The sequence below is a fragment of the Cyprinodon tularosa genome, unplaced genomic scaffold (assembly GCF_016077235.1).
Source record: "Cyprinodon tularosa strain WSP-4 unplaced genomic scaffold, ASM1607723v1 ctg1194, whole genome shotgun sequence".
NCBI lineage: Eukaryota > Metazoa > Chordata > Actinopteri > Cyprinodontiformes > Cyprinodontidae > Cyprinodon > Cyprinodon tularosa.
In genome coordinates this window covers 71,795-94,664 of record NW_024037997.1, presented here as the reverse complement: position 1 = coordinate 94,664, position 22,870 = coordinate 71,795, and the positions used below count along the sequence as shown (strand labels likewise).

General features: G+C 36.5%; 1 protein-coding gene across 1 annotated transcript; it reads left to right on the top strand.

The window, feature by feature from the left end:
- Positions 1-3,406: 3,406 nt before the first annotated feature.
- syt4 (synaptotagmin IV) lies at positions 3,407-12,777 on the top strand. Its single transcript, XM_038269299.1, has 5 exons — positions 3,407-3,705; positions 6,106-6,725; positions 6,818-7,141; positions 10,959-11,079; positions 11,489-12,777. The coding sequence occupies exons 1-5, from the start codon at positions 3,672-3,674 to the stop codon at positions 11,806-11,808; spliced, it is 1,419 nt and encodes a 472-aa protein (XP_038125227.1). The 5' UTR covers positions 3,407-3,671; the 3' UTR covers positions 11,809-12,777.
- The last annotated feature ends 10,093 nt before the right edge of the window (positions 12,778-22,870 follow it).

Below are 22,870 nucleotides of genomic sequence, written 5' to 3'. Positions count from 1 at the left end.
TGATTATAAAGCTGGCTTAGTCATCATGCTTTAGGGATGCTTTTCGTCGACATAGGTTTGGATTCTAGTCAAACTTTCGTCTCTATGTTTATAATAATATAAAACTACAGTTCAATGTAAAAAGCATTTGTATTTTTAAAACATGCAATAGATGATTCAGATCTATTGGAGTATCCTTTGCTCCCCCCCCCCTCCCCCGCAATCTTTAGATTAAGGTAAATCTTTATTTTCTTCAACAGGCACAATGGGTGACTTGTTTTACTAATGGATGTGTATGCATGATTTTCTTTTTCTGTAGTTGAGAAAGAAGCTTAGCCATCATCTCATAATACTTGTCCATTGCAATTGCTATTCTGCATCTTTAGAAAATCTGCATTAAGATAAAAATGTATTGAAAAAAATAGATTATTATGTCAAAGAGTCTTTTGTTCATCACCAAGCACTTTAAATGCCAAAAGAGGTACCTTGTTTTTATGTGTTTTATCTGCAGCTTGAATAAATGCTGAAATTTACCATATAAAACCATGTTAGTATGACAGGGAAAAAGGAAAAAATAATAATAAAATGAATAAAAAGGTGTGCACAGACAAAATAAAAATACAAAAACATTAAATATGAGGTTTTACATTAAAGTCCCCACAAAAGGTTAACCAAAAACACTTCTGGTTCCAAATTCTTGATTTAATTTTTTCCAAACGCTTTTCAATTGCTTCAACTCTATTTCGCTCTTCTTTCTGAAGCAGACCACTTATTATTTTTCAACCAAAGCTTTTACAGTATTAGATCCTTCCGGCGGAAATCTGAGAAACATTTATACTCACTTGGCTTCTGATCATTTCCTCCATTATTATCTGAAGATTGTTTATTTTTCCATCCTTATATGTACAAAAAGAAAGACCCATCTAAGTATTGCATAATGAAAGTATGACTACAATTCCAAATGAGTATATGATTTGGTTTAGTGAAAAATAGTCTGCAGGTACTTACCATGGCTTTCTTTATTAAATGTAAGTCCCCATTGTAAAACAAACACAACATAGATAGGGCCATGAAAAGGGATTGAATGAATTTGGAAAAAGCCTTTGCTGTGCATCCGGATGTCGCATTTCTAAATAGATTTCCGTGGCACATGAAAAACAAAGAAAACTTTGAAAACAGTTTTTAGATCTTCAAAAATAGGGTTCAATTATTTGGCATTACAACTTTTTGATAAAGAATACAGAATGTAAACAATTTTATATGTCTCTGGATAGAAAAAAAGTCATTTGACAGATGGGGTGATACAGTACAAATTGTTGAAATATTTGTTTCACTTCTCTCACTTTGTGTTACCAACCCTTCTACTTTCAATGTTAAAGAAACATAATCACATTATGTCTGCCTATTCATCATCTTTTCTTTTTCCTCCTATTTTATACAATATTATACAATATTATACAATATTGCAGTTATATTAACATTTAGTTCAAGCAAATAGAGTCCATTTTGATTAAAGGCCTAATCTACTTTAAAAAAATACAGGCAATTTGTAAAGGAGGTTAGCAATCTGAGAAAATCGGAAGGTTGTGTTTCACCCTTATTTCAAATATATGTTTCTGACAATAGCTACCCAAAGAAAATTCAGGGAAAAAAAAACTAACTACAACTAAATGTAGAAGCTGCTGTTAGTGAGACACAACAAATTTTAAGATTAAGGGTTAACTGTGAAAAAAGCAGACAGTTGGGTGCAACCGTCTGTTTGCGTCTAATTTAAGCCTGCTTTGTGGTTGGCATGACCAGGATGACTGGAAATTTACACATGTTCTTAGTCTAGTTTATTCAAAACTACATGTCAAATTACAGAGAAAAGAAGGTTTTAGTGTTTAGTGTTTGAGTTTAAGTTAGGTATGAAATTCACTATAGTTCTTTACAAATAACTTTTTATGAAAAGTGAAAAGATTCTCAGTCTTTTTTCCCCCTGCTCCAAATAAATGACTTTACAGCCAGTGTAAACTTTCCTGTATTCTTTCTTGATAACACTAAGGGGCAGTGTTGCATAAACTTACAGTGTGGTAACAGCATATTACCAGTGGTGGACATCAAACATACTTATAGGTTATCAAATAATGAAGACAGCACTAAAAAATATGTATGCATGTTATTTCGCTTCTTATGTATCTTCCCAGTTTATCATATTTTATTTTTTGTGACCTGTGCTCTTGATATTTTGACTTTTTGCAGCTACTAACCTTTGTGGCTTTTGGTAATAAATTGTGTAATCTTTAAAATTATCAATATCAGTTTATACTCATTTTATGACCAATTCATACCTACATTGTCAATCAATGATTTAAACATATTTTTTTCTATATTCTAATATTAGGGTACTTAAAATATTGTAATCACATTCATCCAAAACTATGTTTTTAAAAATAAAGACTCCACAAAAGACCAGAATTGGTTTGATTGTTTCACATTTTGTAAGCAACCTCAAGCTAAAAGAGGGATCAGTAGAGAAATTCAGAAGAATAGTGTGCAGCTATTGTCTCCCCCCTTTGGGAGACATTAAAGACTATAAAGCTATAATCCCGAATAAACAGCACACTATGATATAGTACATAACTATCCTCTCTCGTTTCCTCTCTCTCTCTCTTTCGCTCTGTTTCCCCCCTATATATATATATATATATATATATATATATATATATATATATATATATATATATATATATATATAGGGGGGAAATGTTATGTTATATATAACATAAATCAGGTGGTGCACAGAGGTCCTTGTTTTCCTGTACCTGCTAGCCTGCTATCACAGGCTTTCATTGGAAGGCAACTAAACCTTCACTCAGTTTTTCCTGGAGACATTTTAATACCTATCCAGGATTCTTTGTAAATCAGAATTGACATGAAATGAGAAAAATCTAACTAAAACTGTAAATGGTCTTTAGTTTTAACATAACTACATAAAGGTATGTACCTTTATATATTAACCTATGTTAGAGGTAATGTGAGCTCTGATTAAGAATGCAATGTTGCTACAAGATGAATCCAAATTAAATAACATTTTAAACTTCTTTATAATTTACACACACAGCAGGAACTTGCATCTCATTTCATTTAACACATCTGCCATCAGTGCCCATCAAAGCATGCCATATAACCAAACTGTTTGACATAAAAACACACACAGAGCTAAGGATGCTTAAAGAGGTTGACAGCATTTATTTCCTCAAAATCAATCACAATGAGGACATTGGCAGGCTCTTTGTGCTGCTTCACCAGGGGTCCTAATTTCTCAGCCAGCCTCCGTCACCACTGCGTCAGCAATGATAAGCTCAGCCTTGCCGGGGAATGGGAGGGGTCGAGAGAGCTCGCTATCAGAAAATGGGAGAGAGACCAAGAAGACAAAGAGAAACGGAAGGAGAGAGAGTGCAGGGTGTTGCCGCCTCTGAGACTCTCTAACGCATCAAAGAGTAACAGAAGCAGAAGCTTGTGAACAGAGCAGCCTTTTCCCAGGAAATTAACAAGATTTTCTACTGCATTATTAAAGCTGTTGAATTAGATTTCTAAGCAGAATCAAACTCAGATTTATAGCAGTATTCTAAACCAGGTCATCAGCAGATTGAGGAAGGGACAGCGAAGTGTGGATACAAAAAGAGGCTTCAGCACCTTGGATAGCGATCATGGCTCCTATGATGGGGGAAGGAGCACAGCCTGGTGAGTCCTTACAAGAAACACACTGGTTAATATCTCTCTATAGATCACTAACATGGTGGCTCTTATTAAGTGGTGGCAGTTTAATGATTTTGACAATTATTAGTACCTGATAATCCTTTCTCAAGACTTTGCCATAATTAAAAGCTGAGAATTGTTTTCCAGTCACCAATTTAGCATGTCTGTTCTTCTTTATTTAAATTCATTTTAGTCTGTGAAAATGAAGGAAAATTAAGTTGATAAAAACAAATGAAAGATCTTAAAAAGAAAGCTTAAAACCTGCATTTTTAAAGTACAGTCTATATTCTGTTAGAACAGTCATCATCTTGGATGTCATGGTATGCTGCAGGCACTAAAAATTATATAGGTAAAAATTATATAAATAAATACTACTGTTAAATTAAATAATTATATTTAAAATTTCCCCTTTGCATAATTAAAGCCTGAAAATGACAGCTTGTGTTTTATGCTCTCATGCATCAACGCCCCCCCCCCCATCATTTCCTCCATCTGTTTGGCGTTGTTGCCTTGAACAACATCCCACCCAGGATTACAGACTAAAATATTAATAAACTCAACAGCAGAAAACATTTTGTACAAATGCTGTGATTTAAAATTGTATATTTTTAGATAGATGGATGGATGGATGTAAAAATAGATAGATAGATAGATAGATAGATAGATAGATAGATAGATAGATAGATAGATAGATAGATAGATAGATAGATAGATAGATAGATAGATAGATAGATAGATAGATAGATAGATAGATAGATAGATAGATAGTTAGATAGATAGATAGATAGATAGATAGATAGATAGATAGATAGATAGATAGATAGATAGATAGATAGATAGATAGATAGATAGATAGATAGATAGATAGATAGATAGATAGATAGATAGATAGATAGATAGATAGATAGATAGATAGATAGATAGATAGATAGATAGATAGATAGATAGATAGATAGATAGATAGATAGATAGATAGATAGATAGATAGATAGATAGGGTAGACAGATAAGGTAGAATCAAAGGTTAATTATTATCATTAGTTCAATGGGGTTTCAGTAACACATCGTCATCACATCAATCATGCTGTGGCAGCTATCATGTGTGAAAAATCCATGAATAAATGATCTAACACATTAGCTTAAACCAGATGAAAAAGGCAAGTGAGTGAGTGATTGGTCACCACCCCCACACCTCAAGCCTGTCTCTCTCTATAGATGGGTTAATCTGAGTGCTTTTCCACTGACTCTCCCTCTTAATTGTGGGAAATGGACTGCATTTCCTTTTTTGAAATCTACCCATTAAATCTGGCTGCATGAGATAGCTGTGAGATTGCAGACGAGACAGGGCTCAGTGCCACAAAACAAAGAGGAAATCCAGTGAATCATATTTCTTGTACTGTACATCCTGTTCATGGTCTTTGTGTTTGTTTCATTTTAAAAATATTTACCTGGTGGATCTCTACTCCTACAAATGTTATCTCTATTTGTTAATTTACCCTTTCTAAATTATATTTTGAAACCATATGATATTGAGTTAACTTTATTTATGAATATCAGAGATAATGATCCTATAAATCAAACCTTAAATGTTTTTAATGTAAATTGTTATTATAGGTTGAAAAACTTCAGACATATTTTCAGTTTGTTTCAGTTTTGATGCCTAATATCCAGAGAATTTAGTATTTTGTTACAAGTAGGACTCCTGATGAATTGAAATCAGGTGTGAAGGACCTTCTGTTTGTCTGTGTTATTTTGTGGAGTCATAAAACCAGAATTATTTTTCCAAATAATACATAAAAAGATAATTCAAATATCTAGTTTCCAGAAGTAGATAAAACTATATGTTTGTATGTTGTATTATCAATGAAAGGTTGGTATATACAAACAGACTGCTCTGTTTGGTATCTGGAGTTAACATGGCTTCAAAAAACAAGAAATACACAAAATGGCCACTTGGTGAACTGTACAGTGCCCTATTTTTACTTTCTTAATAATTTGAACACCATATATATTCAATTAGCAATATTTTCCAGTTTTTTTTTTTTATTGTCTTTTGGATGGTTAAAATATGTAGAGTTACAGATAAATCTATCTGTTTCCAGCGGTACATGTTCATAGTCCATTACCAAATTTGGTATACAAAAACAACAAAAGGTTGGACAGATTGTGTTGTTCTTGTTGTTCTCTGATTCAAGACTGCAGGGAGTGTCCGAACTAGTAACATTAATTCAGTTGGTTCAATAAAACCCTGGAATCATGCTGTCTCACGTTTCAGATATTGCTTTATTTCAGAGTTCCTCTTTATTGAAATAACACATTTTACTCTACTTTTTTCAATTTCCTCCATCCCTGTTTTCTTCCTCTTTCTCTCTATCCATCTTAACAGTGGCAGTGCCTTTAGGTGTTGCAGTGATGAGTGTTTTTGGCCTTGTCTTTACTACATCAGCCTTTGCCTGGATCTGTTGCCAGCGCAAAAATACCAACAAGTCCCAGAAGACACCTCCTTATAAGTTTGTGCACATGCTTAAAGGGGTTGACATCTACCCAGAGAGCCTGAGTGGCAAAAAGAAGTTTGCAGCACCCAACAACCCAACAACTAATGATGCTGGTAAAACAGATGTCAACGGAAACTGCCAAACCACACCAATGAGTCCTTCCAGCACTTTTAAAGCTGCCACAAGTCCAAATGATTCTAGATCAGCTCTGCATCTTGATTTGGAAAAGCGTGATCTAAATGGAAACTTTACCACCAAACCATTTCATCACCACCATCAGACAGTGCGGAGCTCCCCAGATCTGGAGCTTCTCTCTCCGCAGACAGGATTCACTCAACCTGGTGCAATGGAACGCTGTGACCTCCCTTCACCATCCAGTGCTCTTTCAAGCCAGGCACCCACCCCTGCTGCTGACAGGCCTCAGGGAGAAGAAAAGGAGTGTGGTTTAGGGACACTTCACTTCTCTCTTGAGTACCAGGCAGAGAAGAAGGCATTTATTGTTCACATCAAGGTACCATACATTTATAACTTTTTAAGGTGAACATCTTGAGTGTTTTCAAATTTATATCTTACGTAATTTCATCTTCATTTATTTTAATCCAGGAGGCCCATGGTCTGAGTCCAACAGATGAGCAGTCACTTACCTCTGACCCTTACATCAAGCTGACCCTCCTGCCTGAGAAAAAGCACAGAGTGAAGACAAGAGTCCTTCGGAAGACTTTAGACCCTGCCTTCGATGAGACCTTCAGTTTCTATGGGATCCCACTAGCCCGGGTGTCTGAGCTGGCCCTCCACTTCATGGTACTGAGCTTTGATCGGTTCTCTCGTGATGAGATCATTGGAGAGACTTTTGTGCCTTTGTCGGGAATCGACTTGTCTGAGGGGCGTGTCCTGATGAGCCGAGAGATTATCAAGAAAAATGTAAAGGTAAGATGATGTGCAAATATTTAATTTATTTAAGAATTTGTTAACCAGCTTAATCCCTATGGGATCTCAGGGGGCCTTGTGTTTTCAGATCACAAAACAAGAGTACACCCTGAATCCTGTTATCAGTTTGTCCCAAGGCAACAATGTGGCAAAAATAAATTCCATCCATTCATATTTAGGGGGCCATTTACATATTTTGGTTTGTACATGCAAGATTTTTCTGAGCGATTAACCAAACTACAGCAGTTTCTGCAGAGTTAATCATCTTAAAGAATACCTTGGATCTTTCCCAAAAGACAGATTTTACTTTGCCCTTAAATGTCAGTTTATGTGTGCAGTGTTGTTAGATTAGGTTTAGGGTTTTTCGGCAGAAGACTGATATTCCCTCCACTGTTGAACTATGCTTTGCCTAAATCAGTTGATGTAACATAAATGAATATATCGTATAAAAAAAAAAACACACACACATTACAAAAATAGAGGTACATAACTAAAACAATGCTTTTAATAGCATAACATTAAGCCACAAAATTATTTTGGAAGTTATCTCCAAATACTTAAAGGGGTTGTAATAAGTGAAACCACTAGCTGTGGGTGTTGAGTACTACTGTATTCGTAGAGCAAAAAATTCTCTACCTCCACTCTGACTGCAGCCCCACCCTGAATTCCTCCAACCACCACCACCACAATCAAACCAGTTGGCTCTTATGCCAATGCTTTTAAAAGATAAAAACACAGCAGAGAGTATTACCTTTCAGAAGAACAAATCTAATGAACTCTAATTATGTAAATTTGTTAGCAAGAAAACAACATTATGGCAAATTGTCCTCTTCAGGTAAATATTCCAATCTTCTGAACTCATTGTGAATTTTGCTGCTTCCCCTTTTTTATTGCTAAGTAATTTGCCAAATGGCAATTTGCTATGTAATTATTGCTAAATTCAACTCTAAATTACGATTTATATAAGTACAGATATTTTGGGGTTTAGAAAAAATATTTAAGGCAAATTAGACTAAGGCTTACACAACTTTTATTATAATTTTGTATGCACAGAGTTTGTACAAAAACAACATTTAATTTATAACAGCTTTTCAGACGGTAAAACGTTTTCATTCCATAATATCCCCCTAAATGTTTTCTGAATTCTTTTACAAATGGAAGTTGACATAAATGTATACAAATAATAACATATTTAATTTAAATTAAAACCACACAGTACAAGTGTTATTTAACTATATCTAAATGTAAGGATCATTGCTGTCTGTGTCTTACTTTGGTAAGGAGTTTGGTAAAGAATTAATGTGAAATTAAGTCACCGGAGAAGGCAGATGGGAAGCTTATCTCTCTGTAGAGACTTAATAGATCTATTAAAGTATCCTATGTATGGATGTGAAAGCTTAGAATTAAGCCCCAGGATTTGCTTAGTGTAAGGTGGGCTATATTAGGTTTGGACAAATTAAAAAAGGCTTTTTGTGACTGAATTTTTTCATCAGGTAGGATGGATGGATGTTTCTCATTCCTCTGTAATTATTCCTATTTAAATTTTCTTACAATCAGCAGAACGTTCCTAAAGATAAACTAAACCATTTCATGATCATTTAAACTTTTTAATGCTGCTATTTTGTCATTAACAAAAAATATACATGTACATGACTGCATAGCATTTATGATAAATACAGGATTCTATTAATGAATTTATTGTTGCAAGTAATTTTGAAGAACAATTTTCTGTAATAAGGGGCGATGTTTGCCATTGTACAGATTTGCAGAAAAGATTTACCATGCAGCTAAATAATTTCTATGTTATTATTTATTATATTTCAAAGAAATAGTTCCAGTTTGCAGCAGGCGTTCTTACATGATGATATTAGATAAGAGGCATTGCTTTGCTATCAGGGTGGTGGCTCCCTTTGTCTGTGAGGCTTAAACTGTGTCCCATTGCCTCATCTGAGTGGGTGTTGGCATACAGCACTACAGTCGATCGATGCAGAATTGCCATAAGCAGGTGTTTTAATCAAATGTTATATTAGATAGAATCCTGTCCCTGGTTAGCAGGTAACAATTTTTTGTTGTGGTATTTTATCTTTCTGCTTTATTTTGGGGAATCGTGTTGTTTAATAGAGCCGATCACATAAGTGCAATAAGAGAAAAAAAATCATCCAGTAAGCAGAATTACCATTAGAGGTTGAAGATACACCAAACACAATAAACATTTTTTACAATTCTTTTAGGTACCCAGAATACAGCAAACAGATTTGTATTTTTTGGTGATAAATTTCAGGTCAGGGATAGGAGTTCCATTTCCATGGCAACTATCTGCAGGGGTTGGAAATCCTGTTATGTGTGATGGCAAAATCCCAGGCGCCTTGTGGGTGTGGATACAAGTACATGCATATGTGGAGCAGAAAAAAAGAAATCCTCTACAAATAAAGTGTTAGGGATTTGTTAGTCAGACATTTTGTATCACCTAAGATCTGATAATTTAACACATTGAAAGATAATGTTAAAAATCTCTATATTCAGCTGTCTAGAGTGAAAACTAAGGATAGCAGTAGGTTCATTTTTGGTTTGTAAATATGTGCATATATGCATTATCATTATTTAATCATCATTTGCAACCTCCAGATCAACACAGTCGATCAGCAACATTTGTTCATTTGCATGGGATTAGCCATAGGGGATAAAACAAACAAACAAAAAAAGATATCTTGCATCACCAAGGCTATATTTGGGAGTTCTGTTGTTTAATAAAGCGTTTTACATGAAGGTGAAGCAATCAAGGAAGATCAAAACATAGTTGTGTGTTTATTACTTTAAACAGTTGTAAAAAAAACAGCAAACTATGGTGTCCATTAATAACCAGCCTGGCAGACAAACAGATATGTATACACAGCATATCAGTCTGGTAAAGAGCTGATACACCTAGATTTCAAAAGCAGGGCTATCTGCGTCAGCTTTTTCAGGTCAGAACCATAAGGTAACTATGGATGTGACACAAAACTCCAAGATTTCTGTGTTGTGGTCATCAGCATAGAAGCGCTGCTGCATTATGCATACTTCTGGCACTGGAGTAATGCATCACAAAGTTCTGCCTCCTGAGCTTTGATTGGGTCTGCCAGATCTGGCTGGAGTCAACAGCAATTTGCCAGACTTTATTACAGCAATGTACACTCTGTGTAATTAAGCCTGGCTGGCTAATAACAACTAATTTCAGAATTACTTCAGGAAACAAGCTGAAATAGTGGAGTTGCTGGAATGCCAGCTGCTAGTGTATGCCTTTGCAAAATAATTCAGGCATAGAAAGCACACATTTACTTTAGGTATGCTATAAAGATCTAGATGCTTTTGACCACTGAAATATTATTTTCATGTATTACAGGACCTGTCAGAGGGTAGCTGACAAGTAGCTGGGTGTTAGAATGATTGCAAAATACATAGCACATTGTAGTTTTTTCTTCATATCAATGCAGACCATCTTACAACTTAGGAAACTGATGCCAGATATAACATACACCTTGAAAGGTCAGAGCTGTTTTTGCAGGGAAAAGGGCAACTTTCATTATGCCTGTCTAGAGAGCTATGCTAATGTCTAAAGCAAAAAAAAAAAAACAATGTCAAGACAACTTGAGTTTGCTTTGTATTGTAAATTAAACATGTAAGTTGACCTAATCAGTTTTGGTAAAAGTCCTGTTCCAAAGGTACTAACCGGAACCTTCCTGTTCTTTGTCTCCTCTTTCTATTTTTTTTTTTACCTGCACTTTCTTTTCTTTTCTTTCAATTATCTTTAATTTTGCCATCATTCCCATTCCCTATACAGAAGTCCTTAGGTCGAGGAGAACTGCTGCTCTCTTTGTGCTACCAGTCCACCACCAACACTTTAACGGTGGTAGTCCTCAAAGCCCGGCATCTTCCTAAGACTGAAAACAATGGTCCAAGTGGTATGTACAACTTTATGTTAGCATCTTTTTAGTAATAGAACATCTGCAGGCACTAAAACTGTTCGCCAAACAATCCTGTGATCTTGCAACATGCTTAAAAAGAAACTTTTTCTGCCAATATGAGGCTGTAAAAGCTATTTTAATGTCACCATTACTGCACTGAAGGAATCTGAACAGGATGTGACCTGAAGCACTTTAGTGACAAGCACACAGAGATATGCACACCCCAGTTGTACAGAGAAGATATTATGTTATCATCAACATCCATCTCTTCTGCTTTATTGATTTTTTTATTGATCTGGCCTGGGAATAACAGGCCACTAGTCAACTGCTAGAAGGATGGATATTTTCATTGTTTTCCTTGCATCTTTGCAATGTTTCTAACTGCTATTTCCATCATTTTCTCTAGATCCATATGTCAAAGTGAACATGTATCATGGAAAGAAGCGCATATGCAAGAAGAAGACCCATGTGAAAAAATGTTCTCCAAACCCAGTCTTTAATGAGCTTTTTGTGTTTGATCTGCCCTCTGAAGAGGGTCTGAGGGACACCAGTGTAGAGCTGCTTCTGATGGACTCAGACAATGGATCTTCACGCAACCCCAATGCTGTTCTTGGGCGTCTGTTATTGGGAACATCAGCGGCAGGAACAGCCGGTGAGCACTGGAGAGAGATCTGTGACCACCCACGTCGCCAGATTGCCAAATGGCATGTCATGTCAGAGGAATAGAAAAGCTGAGGTTGTTGTTAAGTCTCTTACCCATAGCTAAACTGGTGCAACCTTAAATGCTATTAAGTGGGGATTGGCAGGATATGATGTATCATCAGCGCGGAATCATTGGACATTAGGAAAATAGTGGTTTGGGTAAGTCGGGGTGGTTAAAAAATATATAAAAATATGAAAAGGACAAGATCATATTTCAAGTGATGTCATACTTCAGTCATTCATGAGATCTCTTATGTTTCAAGTTTTGGGGTTTATTTGGTAGGCAGGTCATGTTAAAGTTAACCCTATAGCTTTAAACTATCCCAAAGACTGCTACAGAGAATCCCTTGTTAACGTGCAAATTTAGCTTCATGACAACAACAAACCAACACTCCATTGCCGAATGTCCAAAATGTTGCTTTTACACTTTCCTTTTTTTCTTCTCTTCTACCTATGCTCACTCTGCTTCTCTTTGTAGCTCTTCCTCTTATAGTTCAGAATCAATAGACCATCATATCAATAGCAGAAAGAACCAAGTTTGATCATATTGTAAAAAAATGTTGACTATTAAAGAACATTTTATAATGCCAATGTTTTATTCTTCGATAATGTATTTTATATTTTAATTGTCACATTGATTTTAAACCTTCTAGTTCATTTGCTGAAACTTGTTTTTGTAGCTCTAAATGTCATTTCATATATTGTGACCAAGACAAAAATCCGAGCCTAAGTTAGGTGGTTTATCAATGGACTGGAACGGACTCAATGCACCGAGTGCTGTAGTGTAGCTGTGGATGCATTTATGTGTGTGCCTGTTCTTGTTAGTCTTTTCCAGAAAGGAATGTATGCAGAGACACAGCTTTTGTAGTGTTTGGATGCAAGTCTCACGTTGTTAACTGTTGGTGTTTTGTTTCTTTTACCGTTAGCACAAAGGAGGCTGAAATGTAAATGTATGTAACTTAACATAAAATATGGCAACTTCTGAGAAAAATATGCCTGAATCTTGTTTTAATTATACTCCCTGTTGTATTGAGAGTGTGCATGTTTTTGTGTGTTGTGATTACTGCACGTATTTATCTAGCCAAAACATGAGATGGCACAGGAATGGAAGGGTTTTATTTTAAATATGGGTAAATTGCACACTCAATAAGCCAAGGACTAATACACTACTGCGAGGCAAGCACTGACCTGAGACACAGCAAGAACCAAAGGGTCAATAAAGGCAAGGAAGAAGAAATACAAGGGGACCCCTGAACTGCCATCAGATATGGAGGGTCAAGACTGAGGATCCTCCAAAACAATATGCCATAATATGCCTAATGTGGATTTTAACGAGTTTTCAGTCTCACAACAAATCCATCTTGAAAGACTCCTGCTAACACGTCCGTCTCCGAACCACCAGCGGGTCGGACTAATGACATGCCAGCAGTGTTTTTTAGGGCTAGGACATTGTCATATGAATGACAACAGTCAAAAGGGCCTTGCTGGGGCATTACAAACATGGCTACGTTGGAGGACTTACCGGTCAATACCGCAATAGACTCAGTTTTGGCCAAAATAGTAACAATTTCTCCTTTAAAGAAGGAGCAAAGAGAAGCGCTTCTTGCATTTTTAAATGGGAAAGATTCTGACAATTGATTTTTCAGCTTACAAGTTTTCACACACTACGATTGGCTGAAAGCGTAATATGGAAGGTGGGTACTAGCTGGCACACCACCCAAACAGCTCAATGTATTGTACTAAACTTCCCTACCTTTCACGGACAGACTGAACGGCAGCCATCACAGATTGATAACGCAGAACTCAACTCAGTTCTACAAATATTAATCTGGCTACTGCCATGTTATAAACAACCACCTTACCCTCAAACTTTAGTTACTCTCTTATGACACAGGACTCAACATTATGTGGGAAAGAACGTGCATTCTAGACAGCAACTCTCCTCCATATTACGGACCAGCAGTCATACCCACCACCACCAATAAATGAAAAATTGGCTATTTGCACTCAAGATAAATGTTCAGTTGTTATTGATAACAATAAAACTATGTTTTGATCTGTTAGTAAAAAGAGGTATTACTTATTAAACCTACTTTACTTGACAATAGGAAAAAAAAAGCTTAAACAATGTTTTTGTTTCTTTATACTACAAAATTTTACTCAAAACCTCATGGGCCCCTGAGGCGCCGTCCACACGAGGTCAAAACAAACATGAAACGCTAATATTTTCCAGAACGTTTGTCGTAAAGACGGAGACGTAAAATAAATGTGATCGATCACACGAACGCATGAAAACGCTGCAAAATCTATGCCAGGCCTGTAAGTGGCGCTGTGGTGCCAAAGCAAAAATAGGCGAAAACAGGCAACGAAATGTTGAGCATGCGCAGTAATATTTATACAACAACCAAACCGGAAAACCCCTGCGGCACCATTTTCGTGGTTCAGCCAAATTCAGGTGCTGAACTTTGGAGTCTATATTGCTCTGTTCTTCCTGGAGATATTCCAGAAGAAGATTCTGTTGTAAGCCCGACAGCAGGGTGAGTAGCATGAGCAGCAACCATTCAACACAGTACGGCGCCATTGTTGATGTGATACTGTGTCGTGCATGCGTGTTTAGAGGTGACGCTATGACGCATGCGTGTAAGAAAAAAAATGTGGTTAGAGCTTAAAGATGGAAACGCGAAAACGGCGTTTCAAAATCTTCCCACTCAGAAGGCTTAATAAAAAAAAGATCGTTTACAGACCCCGAAACGCCGGCTTCGTATGGATGAGAGGCTGGTTTGGTGAAAAATGTGTGCGTTTAGGCCAGGGTTTGACTTTGTGTGGACGGGGCCTTAAATCCTTAATACAATACACAACCTCCACACATTTATCAACCCTCATCAAGAGGATGAAATCACTGGGACAATTTCCAATTTGATGATGTAATAACTTCTGAGTCTCTAAGTGCTCAAGCATGAAGTCATCAGGCCTGAATTTAATTCAATTTAAAGCTAAGTGGTTCAACGAAAGAACAGCTGTTACAGTGTCCTTCCTCTCTGTCTTTGGTTTTACTGTACCTTGTTCCCCTGTATACAATATATGTATTGTTTGACTTAGCCCAGGTAGTATCAGATGCTCTAAGCTGATTTAATAATCCTAGAATATTTGTTATGGTGCTATTCCCAGTTTTGCTCACACAAGCCCCCCCCCCTTGATTTTTTTTTAAATTCCAAACAAGGCCTTTTAGCACCATAACCCGAAAGCTCTAAACTAACTATATAAATATAATTAAATTCCCCTGTTAATAGCAGATCACCAACATTTCAGTTTGGGTTCTTTGTGGCTCAGTCCCTGAGTTACTTTGAAAGCGGCTTTATTGAGTCCTGAAAAGGCAGGAAGGTAACTACACAATGGCAATGTTATAAACTTCAAGAGAGAAGCTTAGTTCAGTTTAGTTGCTTTGAGCTTATGTGTGAAAAAGCTGAACTACTGACTATTTTTGCTAATTTTCCTCCCCTCAATGATAGGATGGTTTTTATTTAGCTGCAAGTATGCAATCAACATGTAAAATGACTGTGTTTGTTGTGTTTTCAATGTAACAGGATGTACAGGTGAACTAAAACTCCTTCAAGGAAACAACACTCGGTTCTGTAGTTATCCGTAAATACTGATGCTGATATTTATATCTAGATAAAACATGTAAAAGGAAGGACTACCCCATTTCATTAAGTTTAAAAACTGGGTATGAAGGGGTTTTTTTAATGCTGGCTTCATCAACTTTTGTGAAGACTTAGGTTGTTAGTCAAACATCAGAGTGTCAAAGATTTTTTCAAAGAAATATTCCAAAAGTTCCTAACTTCCTGGCTGTTTTTCTGTGCGTTTTTTTTCATTCGAAAGCAGGTAGCCTGATAAACCAGACTAAATGTGAGATTAAATGTGTAATTTAGTCTTGCCCCAATGAATGACACATTGGAAGATTGTTGATGAGAACAACCCGTTGTTTTTCAAACCATGTCAGTGCCTATTGGCCAACGCATTGACCAATGAATGCAACTGACTGTGACGTAGTAAGCGAGACAGGAAGCTGGTGGGGATATGTAAACAAACAGCCTGTCCGTAAAACGGAGAACACATCCTTAAAAATGAATAAGCGTAGAGCCTTTTCCTGCACGTTTGAACAAAAACCCAAAGTCTAATCCTTCTAAAACTGATTCCAAAGCTGAGTCAAGCGAGAACTTTTCAATAGTTGTGGACATCTTTCTTGTTGTGTTTTCACCAGTGTCGCGCAGCTTTGTCGTCACACCCTCAAAACCCCTCCTGCTTTGCATCCGAAAATTCAAAACACATCTCTGCGTTGTGATTGGCCTGACAGTTCTAGGCACAGGGAATTGATCGAGGCTAGACCACTCGCAGGGAAAAATGATTTTGGCCGCTGGCGGGTGGGGCTAGTTTACTAAGCTACAAAGCAGGCTATAATAGACCAAGAAAACTTTTTTTTAACTTTTTTCATGTACACATTTTTAGTCAAACTGAGATAAAAAATAATAAAAAATGTCAAACTTTAGAAATAAATTAGTGGGGCCTGCAATAGCAAATCAAGGAACATAGAATATCCTTGTGAACGCAGCCCAAAAATCCCATTAGAATAAATTGGAAATGGAGAGGAATCAAAAACAAAACTCAGAGTAGAGAGCGCAGTTGGTTTATGCAGAATTCAGAGTTGTAGCTGTTTTTTTTTTTGTTTTTTTTTTGCCATTATCCTTACTATTTTTATTTTTTTTTGTATCAGATACAGATAATAACAATGGCAAAATTCAGCCAAATCTTTTCTAAAAGTTTATTTAGAATTTTTATTTTTTGGGGTGCCATAAAATTAAATTTACTAATAAAAGTGACATTTCTTAGCATCCTCTGTAAGAAAAAACTGCTTTTTTTAACAAGTCATGACATTTGAAGTCACATGTATGAGTCAAATAGTCGGCGTTGCTTCAGCCCTTCGAGGAGAGTAGGTAGTTATTGGGTATAGAGGACATATGCAGATTGCAGCTGCATACTGAGATCCCTCACCAACAGAATGATGCAGAAAAGAATGAAATTTTTTCCTCAGAGGGACTGAGATTCTACTGCTGTTCCACTCCACATGCAAATCTTATGGGAGCAGATGGACGCACTTGCTTGTGAATGGCTTATTAGGTACTGTGAATGGGATCAATATGAATTATGGAGAAACCTTAAATAAAAGGAATAAAAACTGATCTATTGTCTCTGGCGGTGCAGCTCACACCCACACAAAAATCTCTGGATATTGCCCCACCAGCAGCTGGTGTTCTTTGAAGCAATCTCTTTTAAGTTCTAAAAACAGATCACTACAATACAGTAACTTTTAGAATGGTTTTGATGTTTTAAAAAATAGCACAATTGCCTCTGAGGACAAGGTATGGCACTACAATGGCTGTCTTAAATTACATTACTTCAACAGTCCAGCAATGACTTAAATAAAATCATTACAATTTAATGCATTTACTAATTGCTTTTTTAACCAGCAACCCAAATAATGTCAGTATGATATTATAATGTTAGCACGCAATATAACCGTGATCTCTAACATGACACCTGCCCTTGACTTCACCAATTGCTCTCACACCACAACTCAACCTGTCTTCTTTGGCCAGTAATTTTCCCTCCACTGTCTCTTTGCTCTCTTGGGCAATAGGCTCATAATTATAGGGATGTTGTCGATCATATGTAAGAATGTGGTCTACATTGAAAGTCTCTTTCCTGTCTGAATTAGTATTAGTACGCATATTTGGTTCTAGTTCTGGGTGTACAGAGTAGGCTTGAACAAGAAGACAACATTGTATGAGTAACTCAAACAGTTCTGAAAGACTGACTACATGTTTTGAATCATTTTCCATACTACTGTGGCCTTTTAAAATAAGATCCCACAGGAAAGTTCAAAGTAAAAGCCTTATATTTCACTAATCACTGTGTACTATTATGCTGTCAACAATTGGAAATTGGTTTGGAATTAAATACTTATGCAATTTAACCTTAAAACACAATCATGCCACGCTTTTCAAAACATAGCCTGACATACCCTATAAGATAAAAGCTCTCGGATCTCACATAGCAGATCAATACAGTATATGCCTCGACACTAAGGCTGGGCTTAGATCAGTATGGAACAAAGACTACCACAAAAATATAACCCACTTATAATTTCTAAATAAAAGCAACACCCCTCCATGTATCTGTACTTTATTGTACTTTATTTACCTTTGATTAAAACAGTTTTTCATTATAATAATGTGTTCTGTAGAAAAATGCTGAGCCAGAGAGAATGTTTTAATATTATATGATGAATCATTAATCTTTTTTAAATGAACAGGACAACCTTCTTGGCCATATAATGAATGATCTAGAGACTTAGACAGTTTTTCTCTTTTTATCTTACCCTCTTACCTGATGCAAGGTCTACAAACTTGCCAACACAACCTTTAGCTCAGGCTCAGTTGCTAAGCACCAAATGGCACATAAAAATTTCATCAGGAAATATATAATTTGATTTATTATTTTCTTTTAACAAATACAAACCTCTATACACACACAAACCCTGAATACAGTTGCTTTGGCAACTGCCGGTGATTCGGGTAAATGCAGAACCTTGCTGGTGGGAATGTGTGTCAGTATGAGTTAGCTGGTGATCCCATGGGCTTTAAGTAAAGAGCATAATCAGTGATGCAAACACAAACCCCAGTTAAAGAATTCAGCCAGAAAAAGTTGACATGTAAATTGACAACTTCTGACTCATTTGAACATGTGCATCAAATTGTGAGCAATTATGTAACATCAGTATGAGTGGTATTCAGTACAACCATATCTTTAAGAAGAGATGCAAAATAAGAGTTTTTTTACTTCATTTTTATTGTTGATCACATCATAATTCTTTAGATTCAGACAATTGTGATCTGTTGGGACATTCTTTTAAAGCAGGGGGACTGCTCAACCCTTCTGAATATAGAAAGTCCACATAAAAATGTCAATTTCATTTTTTGAATTCATTAGTTCATCATTGCACCTGTTTAGTTGAAAACACGAATCTCCTCCTGGTTTGCCAACTCATTGAGGCATTCTAGCAAAAAGGAGTTTGCAAAAATATGTTTGCTCAAAAGTTCTTGTAGGAAATCAAGGAGATGAGGGGATAGTACTAGTGTTAAATCTGATTTATTGTTTTGATTGACATGAGATTTGCTTAGTTAGAAGGATTTGTAGATATACAATTCTTTATCACACACTTATTATTGTTTTTGAGTCATCTTTGTGTAAAAATAGGTTATTTCCTGTTTTCTTATTTCATCTAATGAAACTGTAACCTGGTTATAAAAGACAACTAGTTTCTGTCACTGAAATGGTGTTGATGTGTACATGAATTGCAGCTCAAACATAAAGACACTACTAGATCTTAATTTAGTAATCCCGCCCCTCTATTAAATAGTGACTTTCCACTGGTTAAAACTGAAAAAAAACAGAAAAAGTTCTATGTTTGGTTGCATGACTATATATAATCCAGATATTTTAGGTTAACCTGGTCATATATTGATATTTCTAATGCAATGAGGCAAATTAGTGAACTATTGGTAAACAAGCCAAAGCAATGGAGGCGAGTTTTGGAAAAAAAAAAAGAAAGAAAAGTCTAATATGAGTCTAAAAGGGAACAAAAAGATGTTCGATTCGAAGAGGGATAAGGTTAATGGATGCATCTTAAACCTACAGGAAAGTATATCTCAAGGATCAGTGTTGAGACCCCTGCTTTAAAGAAATGTTAACACAATAAAGTTAAAGTTACAACAACACTGAGGCTCCCCCACATCAAAGTTATTCTTTAATAAATCCAACTTCTTTTTCCCACCCCATGCATGAAGCTGTAGCTGAACTGCAGAGCTCCTTCAGTGACAGACTGCTGCACCCTAAATGCACCAGGGAGCGTTATCACAGAGCCTTCCTTTTATAACCACCACTGTTTCCAACAACCTCAGTAAGTTGTTACATTCATGCTGATTTTGCACAGTTTCTGTCTTGGTCACTTCAATATCATGCTGCTGTCATTTTGCACATCTCTGGCATTGCTATTTTTTCACATATCCACTACTGTAAAAATGTCCACAGCTGTATATTGATTATTTGTTCTCCAGGTGCACAGTATTTATATTGTAAAAACAAAGTACAGTACAGTATTTTATTTATTTATTTTCTTATCTCTTATTCTGTTATTTTTATACACTTTTTAAGGTCTACATTTTTGTGACCACTTTTATTAAAGTCCTTTGCTTCTGTAATGCCACAATTTCCAAATTGTGGGACAATGAAGGGATCTTTCAATTTCTATTGTTTTCAATTAAGGTATTAACATCTGATTAGCCAATTAACAGCTTTTTTAAGCTCAATAAATAATGTGGTTTTGATTCACCAGAGCAGAATATAAATATGTGCAACATTTCTCACTGTCCAAAGTGAATATTTATATGAAGTATGACAGACATAAGTGTTTGCCTCGAAGCTCAGCTTCTTCCTGTAAGATTCAGCGTTGACTGAGTCACAGCCTTGATTGTCCTTCCCTCCAGAGCTGTTGTAATTTTCCAGTGAGCTCCTCTTTAAAGGCATCCTTCTCTCTGTGTGTCTGTGTGGAGAGATTCATCCCCAGTGCACTGTGGGGATGGAGGGATGAGTCATCATGCAAAAGACTTCCACCCAAGTAGACAATTAGTGTCAGTGAGACCTTTACATATGCTTGGTGTGTGATGGGTACCAACGTCATACAAAAGCATAATCCAAAAAGCTTTTAGGATGTCTTAAAGAACCCTTCTCCTTAATTACATCAATCAAGTGCTGAGTTTTTGTACATTTTTAATTCACACTAATTCACAATAGCTCAAATTACCTCATTAGTTTGTCACTGAGGCAGTGCTATGAGTCATATTGTGGGAGCACTGAGAAATGGAAACCATTACAGAGAAAATGGCAGGGCATGAGAAATCAATGCAGCCGAGTCCTATGTTTGACATTATGTAAAGATTAACATAGGAAGGTTAAAGCTATTTCTCCCCCAGATGAAGTAAAATATAATTTTGCAATATGTTGGAGGTTATGAATAGAAAATAGATCAATAGAAGGAAATGAAACAGCTGTATTTTGTGAAAGGCTAAAAGCTGATTGCCTTCATTCCAAACAGCAGGCAATCTCAGTGATTAATAGGCCTGTGCAGAAGAATTAATTATCTGCTTGTGTGCTTAGTTAAAATAGAAATCTGCAGATTCTAATAGCACCATCTAAGTAAAAATGCACATTGTGTCTCCATATGCAAACATCCACTTTTACGATTAAGCAGGGGCGGTCTTACCATTAAGCAAACATAGGCAGTTGCCCAGGGCCCCGAGTTCCTGGGGGGCTCCATGAAACTCCTTTTACATGTATGGGTAAAAAAGCTATTACTTATTTGTCCAAATTGATTATGTTTTTGATAAAATTCCTTTAGCTAAAATGCCATCAGAATGATTATTATATTAAGTGAGTCTGCGCATGTGCAGAAAGGCCCAAACACATTGAAGCACAACAGTTGAAAACAGACGAGCAGAGAAGAGAAGAGAGGAAAAGAACAGTACGATGAAAAGAAGCTACCCTAGCGGTACCGAAAAGAGGAGAAAGAAGGAAGAAAGTAGGAAGCTGCTTTTAAAGTTACCGAAAATGACTGACTTCTGCTTCTTCACTGCGGCAGCGGCTAACACCAACAGCATTAACCCACAATCAGCAGCAGTCTAAGTGGCACGTTGGCACCTGTGGAGGAGGGTCCGTCGCATTGAGATGAACTACTGGTAAGTATTAAAATATTATTTAAAGGCATACTATGCAACATTTTTCAGTTAATTAATGTGTTTCATAACGTTTTTGGATGATTAAATGAGTCATTTCAGGTCGAACAAAGGTTTTCTCGGCCGCCCTGGTGGTCTGTAGGGGAAATACCGTACTTGCAATTGCAGGAGCCCTCGGCCCCACAGGCTCAGAAGTCTTGTGCATCGCGAGAGTCGGTCTTGCTTTATGGCGAGAACTACTACATGCCCCCAGGGAAAGGCATGCTCGTTGCTAGGGCAGTGGTGATATTTATGCAGTTATCATGGCGGAACCAGCGAGAAAACAGCGAAAGCCCATGCATAACAAATAATGTATGAAAACATTCTAAATTTTCAAACTCAAAAATTGGAACAAAATAGTCACTTACCGCAGTAGACATGGTAATTCTTTGCGTTCGCCTGTCTGCTAAGCTCAAAACAACCGCGCCAGGCTTGACGGAGAAACCAGAAGAACAGCTGAGCATATTTACGACAGTGCACTTTTACTTTCGCCCTCTGGGGGGGGAGCCTTGCTGGAAAATCAACACCGGTTGCATAGTGTACCTTTAATAAACTTTAATATATAAAGTAGTATTTATTTATCTTATTGAAGATGGGTGATTTTAAAGTAAGTTTTCAATTTCGTTTTTATTTGCTAGTCCAGTATCATCCACTCAGCTAGTAAGCAGTGTACTTCTGGAAGATGACACAGCTCTGTGGCTAAAACAGCTGTCTGATTGAAAATTTGTGCTACAAACGATGAAAATTAGTTGAATATTTTTAGTTGTTGCTTTTTTTTCATGTTAAATTTCAGGAAAACCTCAGACTTTCCCTTTTAGGTGACATAAGCAAGTTAATACCAACTTCTCTGCAATACGGTTTTGTATTAACATTGCTTTTATGCATGTTATTGTGTACTGCTGTGGATGCTGAGGGTCGAGTTAATCATAGATTATTAATTATAGATGAAATCCTTTACTGTTTGGTAGTTTAAGCGTTTGTCATATTTGTATGTGTCCTGTGACATGCATTATATTAATCCTCTGACTTTCAGTGACGTAGACAAAATGGAAGTTGTGTAACATCCTTTTTCTACTTTAACAAGTGAGTAAATATACTTATATTAAACCACTGGGTAAAAGCCTTATACTGTGTTTTATGTATGATTGTTTTCAGCATGAGACAGAGATGGGCTCCGAGATCCCCAGCACTCTGGTCAA